This window comes from Rattus norvegicus, chromosome 2 (genome assembly GCF_036323735.1).
Source record: "Rattus norvegicus strain BN/NHsdMcwi chromosome 2, GRCr8, whole genome shotgun sequence".
Taxonomy (NCBI): domain Eukaryota; kingdom Metazoa; phylum Chordata; class Mammalia; order Rodentia; family Muridae; genus Rattus; species Rattus norvegicus.
Genome location: NC_086020.1, coordinates 246,637,042 through 246,650,250, shown reverse-complemented (window position 1 = coordinate 246,650,250; position 13,209 = coordinate 246,637,042). Strand labels below are relative to the sequence as shown.

The window sequence follows — 13,209 nt, the reverse complement described above, 5'->3', positions numbered from 1 at the left end:
GTGACACTGCCATGCAGGACGTTTCTGAATGCTGTGGTGTCCTGGTATTCCTGCAGTGCATTCTACCCTCCACTCCTCACAGAAACTGAATTTCCATTTTTAGAATCTCTCTGCTCAGTTTCTTATGTTATCTGCTGTGGAAAGGGCACTGACTGTAACTTCTTCAAAATGGTTGAAAGGTAGGCTCTTAAGAAGCAAAGTAGACACCCCCCCACCCCCACCCCAGCATCCAGAGAAACCCTGGATCCTTCACAGATGTAAAAGCAGGCAAAGCCACTGGTGCCATTTAAATACAAAACTCGTGTAAAGTCCATGTGCTCACCAGGAGCCCACATCAGCTGATTAATACCTGTCTGCAGTGAGCTGGGTCAGATTAAAGTATAAATTTAGCCATCACAGGCAAATGAATATTTTTTTTTCTAATCACATGCAGGTATTTCCAGGCAAGGGTTTGGAGAGCACTGCTCTATCCCCTTCCCACATATCTCCGTTTCTCCTTCTAATTTTCCTGCTAAAATATTTTTCAGTTCTTTTTCCTCGTCGCACCGTTATTAGGTACTTTAAATCATCACAAGCTGAGCCTCCTTAAGCCCTCTTGAGCTCCCAGATTTTATTGCACTCAATCTTGGATTCCAATTTAAACTTTATATTATCTTTTAGTGCAGCACTCATAATTTCTGGGTTATTTGTGTGTTTTACACGTTGCTCTGTGAACTCTCAACGTCAGAATTGAGGGCTTTCCTTGGATTCTTTACCATATAGAACCTCGAAAGGGTCCTGGGTGAATAGCGTCCAGGACTTGTCAAGTATTTGGACATTACCTTGATGTGTTTCAGCCTCAAGAGTGCCAGCAGCCTAGAAGCTAAGCTAGTGCTTATCTGTCAGCTTTAAGACTTTCTAGCAAGGGCTACATGCTCATAAAAATCTGATCTTTCCCTCTTTCCTCCAGTTTTATTATCTCCAAAGCAGAGTGGGGGGTGTACACGTAGCTAGTTACAGCCACCCATGCGCAAAGTGCTAACGCTTATTCTTCACTGAGCATGCGCAAGGCGCCAAGGCTTATTTCTAGTGTCCCTTCCTCCCGTAAAAGAAAAGCTGGAGTAAACATAATCGACTGTTTGGTTAGATGATTTGGGAGATTTTAAAGAACAAACCCTATTTAGTACTAGCAAAATAACTATTACAAGGAAAATGCTAATAAAATCAACCATGATTGTGCAATTTAATTTTTTTAAGAAACAATTTTTAGACGCTTGTTTATTACCTATCTTACACAGAAAATAAAATGAAATGGGCCTGTCATCGGTTTGTAACAGGAAAAAGGTTGGGAACTACATCAAAAGTTTTAGCTGATACATAGATTTCTGCTCTCGTTTTATTAAGAGTAAAATTCTCTTATGCAAGAATTTGTTCACACACACACACACACACACACACACACACACACACACACACACACACACATTGAGCGAAACAACCAGTTGATACCAGAAAAAATACGCTCTTTGGAAATACATCCATATGCAAATATTTGACAAATTGACTTCAGATATGGGCTTGATTGCAAATTTGATTTGCAAAACACTTAGGAGGGAGAGTCTTTTCAGCAGTTTGATCCTTCTCACTCCTCCTACTGGCAACCGGTAGTAGGGAGACATCCACTCTCACAAAGAAAAACAAAGCCACGTTACCATGTCTCTGTGCTGCCTAAATTAACAGTATGTGCTGTGTGCTTTTGTTCACAGACATCTTTTGAAGCCATTTGTCATTTTGTAAGCTCAGATTCCTTGAACTCGGTCGTTTTTTGTTTAAATTAATTCAGTCGGCTCACTTAGCTGAAATGGGAATCTCTCAGAAAAACAAAAAAAAAAAAACAAAAACAAAAACAAAAACAAAAACCCTGCAGCTTGTTTCCTGAATCCTTCCCGAGAGAGTTTTGCCTATCCAGCCTTCATATTTCAATACTGTGTGCTCCTAAGATGATATGCAGATCCTGGAGTGAAAACACTGAGCCTTAATAGGGTTCATAAGGTCACCTGGGAGTTCAAAGGAACAAAAGACGAGATCACCCAGCTTAGCCCGGAACCTGCCTCACAGGCAGCGCACAGGAAAACTGTGGCTCACCTGCTTACTGACATGTCTTTAGAGGTTCAGGAGCAGCCGTTTTTTAGTTCAGGTCTTCAGCATTTCGTTAAGTTGGAAGCTGATGCAGAAAGGTGATTTATCTATTCCATTCTGTGCGTTTCTCTTAAGATCTCATCCCAGATTGTATTTGTTACATATTATGTCAGGGACACATATTACATATGTACATATTACATGTACATGTTTATTACAAAGTGGAAGGAGATGGGAGGATAGCCCTTGGTCTTTTCTATAAACCCAGACCTTTGGGTCATGAGCTCTGAGGCTTCCTCTGTGGGTCCTGAGCTTGCTGACAGCTGCACTCCCCAGCCCAGTGCTTTCTGCCTCCTCAGCATATGCAGTTGATTAACAACTTGAGAGTTTCCTTTCAGCCATCCTGGATACAGACCCCAGAGCAAGTGCCCCATAGCTTCCAAAGGCTGTTCTCCTACTGGAGCTATTTAGCATTAACTCTGTGGGCACCATGGATTAACTAAGCCTGGGGTGAAGCTCTATTCTGTGTGTGGTAAAGCATTCTGGGGCATCCCCTTCTTCTTTTCTACATGCGGCCCTAGTCACTGCCCTCATTACCAGCTTTGACAAACAAAAGCACAGTACAACCCCAAGATGAGAACTAAGAAGCAATGATTCAGAGGAGAGATTAAAAGGTTCATTAACTTAAATTGATTTCTTAATCCAAGTCGTCTTTCTATTTGTACAAATGACTTGACTAAGGGTTGCGTTTTTCCCAAATGGGAATTGGTCAAGAAAGTAATAAAAAATTCTTTAAAGGAGGAAAAAAAAAAACAATCCCATTGGGGGGAGGTGTTTTCAACCGAAATTTCCAAGTAACGATGACTTTTATAAACGGTGTTAATAACAGTCCCTCGCTTTAATTAAACATTTATGCTCGTACATTGATATATAATTAACTTACAAACATCATCTTCTCTCAGTCCTTACATCAGACAGTGTTACTTCTTGGAGTGCCTTCACTTCCAAGCCTGAGTTAGCTGAGCCTTCAAAACAGTCCTGCATGGCCCTGGTATGAATGCTTTGTTCATCCCCCCACTTTCTCCATTTTAGGGCTCACACTCTCCGTGGCTAAGGAACAAGACAGATGATAAATAAGCAGATGTTAGATAACATGGCAAACAATGCTGGAACCCACACTGGGACTCGGTGCTTCCGAAATAAGTGGGCAGAGATTGGCAGGCTGTGGGAAGGGTGCACTTCCTTGTTCAGCCCCAGTTCAGACTTCTTATGTGAGTCCCATTACAGTCTACCACAACATAAGAAGGAGATGGGAGTCAGGGACTAGGGGTAGCTTGGTTTGTTAAGAAAATCGCATTGTTCAGAGTTAGTAGACCTAAGTTCAACTCCCAGCCCTGCCTCAATCTAAACTTATCAAGGAGGCTCACTGTATGGTCCCGAATGCCCACAGAGGCACCTGAGAAGCAGAGTCTGAGAATGGAAAGCTTCAAGAAAATTGCTTCAAGTGACACCTTCTGAGGTAAACAACAGAATCAGGATTAGGAGGAGATCATAGTGAAGACCAGATCGGACCTACACTAGACAGCCCAGAGTGGACCGAGCCACGGCAGAGTTCTGACTGGCCCTCTCCAGCGCTGATAGCATATTCCAGAAGATCAGACAGTAAAGGCAAGGCGAAAGGAAATGAGCTTACACTTGATCACAGTGTGGTGTCTTCTGAGTGGAGAAAAAGAGGGTTTGTTTGTTTGTTTGTATTTGGGTGAAGCGGGAAGAGACAATGTGTCCCAGTTGGGTTTAGTCCAATGAACACAATTTAGAATCGTTTGGGAAGAAGGGACCACCACAGTGGTGTCTGTGAGAAATTGTCTTGATTGGTGATTGGCGTGAGAAGGCCCAGCTCACTGTTGAGCAGTCGGTCCTGGGGAGTATAAGAAAGAGACCGAGAGAGCTACCAAGCACCATTTTACCATAGTTCCTGCTTCCAGGTTTCTGCCATGAATTCCTGTGTAAGTTCCTTCAAAGACTGACTGTGACTCAGAAGAAAAAAATGAAACAAACCCTCTCTTCCCCAGTTATTTTGGTCATGACAACAGAAAGGCAAACTGGAAGACTTGCTGGACAAGTATTTAACATTCTTGTATTTTGAAGGTCTTCGCCTAAGTTTTAAACCCTTAAGTTACTTTTTAAAAACCTTCATATGTGTGTATAGGGTGATGTTAAAGAGTTAACATAGTTTGCAAGCAGTGGAGTTTTATTTGTATTATTGAGTTTTGAAATTACGAGATTTAGTTCATAAATGATCCATCTTGTAAAGATTCCTCTTTCCTGACACCCGTGTATCCATAGGCCAAGTATTAGAGACATTGAGATTATGCATTTATTTATTTACTTATTATGAAGCATTTATTTATTGAGGTAGAGACTGGCCTCAGCCTCCCAACTGCTGGCATTGCAGGCATGCACCACCATAATACCTGTTTTCGGTTTTTAATAGAGGGTGAAGCAGAGAGAACTTTGTGTTTCCACTGGCATCTGGGGGTTTGTGAATGCAGGGGCTATCACACCACCCTCTCATGCTCTGAACCAAGTTAAACAATACTGAGTTACTGTGCATGTCCCATGATGCCATCGTACTAGAAAGAAGAATTATGGAATTACCACGAAAGTCCAGTGAATTGTGGTTTATTCTGTGTTTGTTACATTTTCATCTTAGAAGAAAGGTTTCATCTTCATTCTCAAAAGAAAAATAAACTTCAATTTTGCCCTCTCCCTGTAAGCTCGTGGCTGACTCGGGGTTGATGTTGGTTACCGAGAAGTCATGTTTGCAGGGTGACACTTGTAAGATTGAAACTGCTGAGCAACCTTGCCATGGACGGGAACTCTTTCCACCTTTCCTGGCTACGTGGCAAGGGCTGACTGCTGCTGCTCCATTCTGCCATTTGGCCCGATGTCTCAGTCACCTGAGCCGTTCTGCTTGCCGATGCAATCTTTTCTCAGAAGTCACACTTAGGCTTTCTTTGAACACCCAAGCCTCCTATAACCAGGAAATCAACAGCATCCTGTGCACAGCCTCACCATCTGCTGCTAATGGAAAAAAACACTCAAGTTGTGTCTCATTACAGGACAGCCCGGAACTTATCACTTCACTGTTGCACAGCGGAGCAGATGTTCAGCAAGTGGGATACGGTGGCCTCACAGCCCTCCACATAGCTGCAATAGCTGGATACCCAGAGGTGAGTCTTGCCTCCATCATGTGAAAAGAAAAAATGTTACTTGCCTTTTCTAATTGTTTGCCATTGTGCGAGATGCTGGTTTTCAGATCCTAGAACTATGTTGTTGTTGTTGTTTTTCTTTCTAACCATTGGACATACTCATTTACTCTGACAGTAAAATTTGGCTATGTAAATGTGATTTTTATAATGAGTTCAATGCATTATTTAGCAATGTAGCCAAACATCAGTTAATATAAAGGTACCTGGGCATAAGAGGTGCTGGACTGTGGTTGAGAGGAAACACTTTGCATTCAGGCAGCATGGCCGCCCCAGCTTTCTCTCCTTTCTTTGAGGAAGTTACTGACTCTCTTGAGCTGCTTTCTTTACTTGGACAATACTAATAGAAGGATTAGGGAGGTGACTCAGCGGTAGACTATTGCCTGACACATGCGAGATTCTGGCTTCAACTCCTAGAAAGTAACTATAGGTTTAGTAAAGTGTTTAATTAAAGTTTCCACAGAAAACACTCTGAAGACTGCTTCCTACAGAGTGAGGTGAGATGCAAGCCTGTTCTCTAATCTCTCCTCTTCTATCACTTGGAAAAGCATTTACAAAACACAAAAATACACTCAGGCTCTGTTCAGAGTGCTGAGACGGCAGGGCCAGGACAGCAGACAAAATCTCCGTTTCTGGGGAGCACAGTTTCAAACAAGAGTCAGACAATAAGGAAAGGAAGATATGATATAATCTGAGCTGCCAGTGAGTACTGTAGACCAATGAAGTATGGGCAGTTATGGAGTAGTGAACGTTACTTATGTGAGCTCTACGTCAGAGGCTCTGAAGGACCATGATGCTGAACCAGAGACCTGAGTGAAGTGAGACCACCTGAGAGTGTGAGCACACAGGCTGGAGACCTAGCACTCACAAAGGCACAGATGCTGCAGGAGCCAAGTAATCATGGGTAGTTGGAGGGTGGGGACACTGGATGCATCGTCAGCAAGACAAAGCCATGAGAAGGCATCCAATCTAGTCATAACTTTATCGAGTATTACACTTTAAACAGAGCACTGCTAAAACATGTGTGTGGCTCACTTGACACACACTCGAGTAGGAATAGTTTTTTATCATCTCCGCTAAATTAGGTAAGAACATCACGTTAGGTAAGAAACTTTCTTACAATTACAGAGCCATTGAGCACAGATTCTGTCTGGAATCCTGGTCATCGTATTCAAAGTCCCACCTCTTTCGTACTCTACTAAGACGTGTCAGCTTACGAAGCTCATTCAAGTAATAAAGAGCAGCTTTCCACCTCCTTATTAAATAGTTACTTAAAAAAAATTCATATCCCAAATCCAACTGAACCTTTAACAAGTGGGAACAGAGACACTAATAAAGCCATATGTAAAATCTGAAATACATTTGAGCCATGGCGCCTAATAATGATGCCTCCCCGCAGGTCCTCACAGGTAACAGTATCATGTTGAGAACAGAAGATTTCCCTTTATGTTATTCTTTCTTGTTACTACAAAATTAATACAGATATCCAGAGATATTGTCTTAAATGTATAGCATCAGTTTGCACTGTTTATGAGGAAAGAAAAAAATCTCAGTACATTTACTTAAAAGCATTTTCTTCTTCGCTGTCTAAAGTATAAAATTTCAACTAGAGCCATAAACATTGAGAAACCCTAGTGGAAGAACTGGTGAATGGCTGCTGCACTCCTCTGAAGGACGCCCGACCTTTAGTGAGCTGATGTGTTTGCACGTGCTGTTTAGCAGGCCAGACTCTTCAGCATCTTCAAATGACCCTGTTTTCTTAGGCTGTGAATTAGAGGCAGACAGATCATTGATTCCACCTTCTCAGGGCAAACTCTAATAAAACAATTCAGGTAGGTCTCTACTAGTGCTAATCTCTTAGTGTGTCACCCGATTCCCCTCCTTACCCAGTGTACAAAGCTCAACCACTCCTATAGCCAGTAACCAGCTACACATGAAATGTGTTTGGACTCAACGCCCATTGTCCTATTCTTACACAGCATAAGCATACTAATTAAGTTATTGGTCAGATAAGAAAAATAATGCACTGAAATGCTATCTGTCCCCCTCCAAAAGAACCACAAAAAAAATAAACCTACACCACCATATTCAATTGTAAATGTTTGAGCTAAAGAAATGGCTCAGCAGCCAAGTGTTGAGAGCTATTTCATTCCCAGCAGTCACGTCAGGCAGCTCACAGCCACCTTAACTCCAGCTCCAGGCCACTGGACACACGTACCACATACTCACACAGACATACATAAATAAAAATAAAAGGTATACATCTTTAAAAATGTAAAGTTTCATGGCTCATTCACTTCAGAACTCACAGTTGCAGTGAATATTTTCAATCTATTCTCTCCTCAGTCAGAATGGGAGTCAGCTGACCCAGTCCATTAGTTTCCGGTAGAATTCTGCAGTATCCATGAAGCAGCCTCTCCTTTAGTGTGGTTTCCCTTCCTGAGGCTTTAGTTAGCCACAGTCAACTTTGGTCTGGAAGCATTAGATGGGAAATTCTAGAAACGATTCTCAACGTTAGATTAAGTTTTCTTACGTCCTGTTGTTGTAATTGATGTATCTTATTATCTAACTGTGGACTGCACTTAACTTATAAAGTAAAGCAAACATCATAGGCATGGGTAGCAAGAAAAGCAATGTGCATCAACTTCAGTACTGCCGGTGGGAACCACAGAAGTGACATTCCGTGAATCAGGGATACTACCGCTTATAGCTGTCAACTAACTACTGGAGAAGTTTGCGTTCACTGCATGGCTTTTAAAGCTGTGCGCTTAGAAATGGAAGTTGATGGGGCTGGAGAGATGGCTCAGTGATTAAGAGCACTGACTGCTCTTCCAGAGGTCCTGAGTTCAATTCCCAGCAACCACATGGTGGCTCACATGAACAAGCTTAGGCTTGTTCTTTCTCTGTTGTTAGTGTAGTGTGCTGTTTGTTCTCCCCTCAAATAACTGTTAACCTCACTTTATACAGCAAAGAGACTAAGAATTAGAGAATTGACTTCCAACCACTGTGTAGGGCATTCAGATAATGAAGAAATTAATCAGATGAGACTACCCTGGTCACTGTTAAACCAGAGCTCTAATCTTAAGGAAAATAAATGCTTTATTCTGGAGCCATTTTGAATGAGCATGGCCCACGAACAGAGATGTAGGTTATCCCAAATTCCACATTCCAATGCAGAAACAGTTAGTTGAAGTTTTTCATAGTTTTAGAGAACAAAGAAAATTACAAATCAAGGCAATTTTGAAACACATTTGTGGGTACACCAGAGAGGCAGGTACGCTGAGATTGAAGGAGCTATTCTACTGATGAGATGCTATCTGATGACAGACACTCTTAGGGTTCTCCTAAGTTAGTAGCTTCTAAGACAGTGTTTCTGACCCCTTTGTGGATGGAAAGGGGTCACCTAAAACCATCGGAAAACAAAGGTATTTATTTGTATTATGATCCATAACAAGAGCAAAATTACAGTTATGACATAGCAACAAAAATAATTTTATGGTTGGGGGTCACCACAATGTGGAATAGTATCAAAGGGTCACAGCATTAGGAAGGTTGAAAACCGCTGATCTAAGAGGTTTTTAGGAGATGTTAGTCCATAGAGAGAATGGGGCAAGGAATGGTTATTCCAGAAGGCTAACACTAGCCCAGGGTATGTATGTTCCAATCCCCCCATGGTACTGAAATACCAGCTCTTCCCTCATTAACTGTGGACACAGACTTTTCCCGGGAGATTTTTGGACATAGGGAAACACAGCTTTCTTTCAGGAATTTTAATTTATATCACCCAACATCAAAGCCATAATTTCATAAATAATGGGACAGTATTTCACAATGACTCAGACTTACTGCTAAAGTAGGGCTGATCTTCACAATCTACAAACAAAATATGTTCAGATAGCCACAAATAAAGTGCAAGAGTCGTTACCTGAACTATTATAGCATCATTGACTGATTCAAAGATAACTTTACTTGGTCCTTACTGTCTGAGTGTGAGAACCCAGTGAGAAATAGTGCACACAGACACACAGGCACAGACATATAGGCAGAGACACACAGGCACAGACATATAGGCAGAGACACACAAACACACAGATACACAGACACACTGGCACACACAGAGACACAGGCACACAGAGATACAGACACACAGGCACACAGATACACAGACTCACAAGCACACACAGACACACAGACACAGGCACACACAGACACACAGACACAGGCACACCAGACACAGACACACAAACACAGAGACACAGACACACAGACACAGAGACACAGACACACAGACACACAGACAGACAGGCAAACACAGACACATACACACATACACACAGACACACAGACACACAGGCACACAGAGACACAGACACACAGACACACAGACACACAGAGATACAGACACACAAGCACAGACACACAGGCACACAGATACACAGACTCACAGGCACACACAGACACACAGACACAGGCACACACAGACACATACACACAGACACACAGACAGACAGGCACACAGAGACACAGACATAGACAAACAGACACACACAGACACAGACACAGACACAGACACACAGACACAGACACACAGACACAGACACACAGACACAGACACACAGACACAGACACGCAGACACAGACACACAGACACAGACACAGACACACAGGCACACATACAGAGACACAGACTCACAGAGACAGACACACAGACACACAGACACACAGACTCATAGGCACACACACAGACACACAGGAACAGACACAGACAGAGACTCACAGAGACACAGACACACAGACACAGACATAGACACACAGACACACAGACACAGTCACACAGATACACAGACTCACAGGCACAGACATAGACACACAGACACAGACACACAGATACACAGACACACAGACACACAGACACACAGATACACACACAGACACACACCAAACACACAGACTGCTCTGTGCCTAATTACTTAGATCTGTAGAATGCTGTCAAACTTGTTTCCCCACTGTTCTTTCTGTGACTGACAGTACACAAAACAGTAGTGGGCATCTGTGTGTCCCTTTGCATTAGCAGAGGAAAAGCAGCCAGCGGCCAGGATGCCCATGCAATGTGGAGATGGGGTGTTTCATTGTTCACAGATAGGCCTACATACTGGGAGAGCATGTGCAGGTGGGGCAAACACACTGAAGGTGTTCTCCCCAGCCTGTTCCCCTTTCGGCTTGTAAACAGTTACCCAAGCATGGCCCAGAAGCGCTTCCAGTTATTTTGGAATTTATTTCTGATTTCACTGAAATGTAGTTGATGGTTTTTCAATCCATTTTTAACTAAATCATCTCAGTGTCTCAGTAGAGAGTTTTGTTTACCAAAAAAGCTTGCAAGACTCTCCACATTATTTCTTTTGTAATGGCTTTAGTTTTCTCCCCAGAGGCATAGACAAGAGAATGCTTAAATTACAATGTGTGTCTGCCTCACTATCTTGCTCATATGTTCTCTCCTTTTTTCTGATGAATTTATAGCATAATAGAACCAGAGCTGCCTCCAGTATCCTGTGAACTTTATCTGAAATACAAACAAATTGCAACAAACAATTAAGAATTTACACACCGAGGTGACACTTATCAGATTTGGGCTGGAGGCTGAGGGGCCATGTGCGCCGGCAGCAGCCTCTTCCTATTCCACAGGTCCTCAGAATGCAGGAGAGCAGAGACCACCTGAATATTCACTTCCCCCAAGGAAAGTTACCAGCCCTGGCTCCTAGCCTCATCTGCCACCCAGGAATGAAAGGTTGACTACAAACAGTATTGTGGGACCTCCTCTTTCTGAGGCCCATAAGAAGGGACACCTACTTCATCTCATGGCACTGAACTCTCTTCTGAGCCCCCACCACGCTCTGTTAACACAATAAACAATAACATCTCAAAAATCTCTTACTTTAAGGGGCATTCTGCTTCAATGTCCTCCTTGAATCCCAACCCAAGACCTTTCAATAACCTTGCCCCAAATATATAGACTTAAGTCTCCTTTAGTTCTCCTCCTCCTCTTCCTCTTAATCCTCCTCCTCTTCCTCCTTTGTCAGGAGAAAAAACAAACAAAAAAACCCCAAAAGTACAGAGGAATCTGGAAACATCATCCAAGACGATAAAATGAGTAACTGGAAAAGCTGCTGCCCTTACGGAGGCTGGCATCCTTTTCTTAGTCCAAATATGGCTGTCATTTCACCTGATAGGAATGGAAGCCTGGAGCATGGGAGATGGAAGTTTAACACATCACATGTCTAGAAAACACTGCCTGTGCAGGTCTGAATCTTCACCATAAGGCATAATGGGGTCCTGGTGCCTCTTCAAGACTATGATACCTTTCTGACTAGGCATTGCAGATTTAACGAGTCTATTGTAAAAAATCACAGCACACAAGTCATTGTTGCTTTAGCATGGTCACAGAGCTGGACAGACATCTTCACAATCTAATTTCAGAACATGATCATCCCTCTGGAAGCATGATCTATACCCTTCAATCTGTACTTCTGACCCTCGCAACCTAGGTATTCCCAGAACATTCCAAGGTGAGACACCGCTCTAGAATTTATTAGGAACAATAAAAAAAAATAAAGAAACGTCAAACGGACGCACTTGGAAAGAAGACCTTTAAGGGCCAAGCCATAGCATTAGAAGTTTGGTTTGTTCCATAGCTTACTGCTTGGTTTGCAGGTGGGACTTTCTCACAGTGGTTATGGTCCCACCTCTGTGCAGCTGCCTCTGCCTCCTTATCTTCTAAGAACAATAATCAGTGGGTTAAACTCACCTAATAATCAAAGCTCACTAATTATCACATTTAAGCACAATTATGTGCTTAATATACAGTTTTAAATGCATTCTGTTTTAGAGTATTGAGAGGCTAATGCTTCAAGAAACAAGTCTGAGTTAACCACTGCCTAGCCCACAGCAATCACCCATCTCAAATACCAAACTCTGTCTTACATGGGACATATGAGAAGTGTTTATGTGATCAGTTTCTCTCACACAGATACCAGGATATATCCAGATATTGTTATTTCAAGGAGTGCTATTATCGACTGGCAATTCTCTCACTAAATTTTTTCAGATCAAGAAATATATCCTAAATTAATCTATGAAATTTGAACCCTCAAGGCCACAATAATTCAGACAGAGATGAGCATGATCAGTATGCTCTAGTTCAGCATACAAAGTTATTCCCATAAACCAGAATTAATTGTATATATTTACATGTGCGCTTTGAGCTACCACTCACTCATGCTGAACCTGACATCCATTTGTCATGTGGTTAGTTTATGATGCTAAACTTTTATTAAACATACAGTCTGAAATAGCTAAGATCCAATTTAGGGACACTACCTCTCCTGTGGCATTCAAAAGTAGTTTTCTCATAAGTTGAAACCAGAGAGTCTGTGTTCCCAATTACTGTGTTCCATGTTGCGGCAGCTTCTTTTATTAAAGGCGGAGGCCATGTCTCATGTCTAGGCTTTTGGTCTGGAGACTGAGACAGGATAATAGGTCATACCTTAGAATCATCTTATTTTACACTCCCATAGGCAAAGCGTCAAGCATGTATCATTTGTAAGACACGAAAAAAGAGAGCCCTAGCATTCACTCAGACCTTTGACATAGCCTGCATTAGCTACTATTAGACAGTAAGTATTGCTTTGGGCGTGAGATAGATAGAAGGACACAAGCCAGAAAAGCTTTATGGGCTAATAAAAATGTAAATTAGATGCTAATCAGCTTTCCACCCTGGAAAGTGACAAAAGAGGCATTACCTGAGAAATTAGATTCAAAGATTATT

General features: G+C 42.2%; 1 protein-coding gene across 2 annotated transcripts in view; it reads left to right on the top strand.

Annotated features, from left to right (window-relative positions):
- The window catches only part of Tnni3k (TNNI3 interacting kinase), a 267,950-nt gene that overhangs the window by 14,750 nt on the left and 239,991 nt on the right, over positions 1-13,209 (top strand). For both annotated transcript variants that reach the window (NM_181769.1, XM_039102111.2), the window contains 1 exon segment: positions 5,241-5,351. In NM_181769.1, the coding sequence (NP_861434.1) occupies positions 5,241-5,351 (111 nt within the window).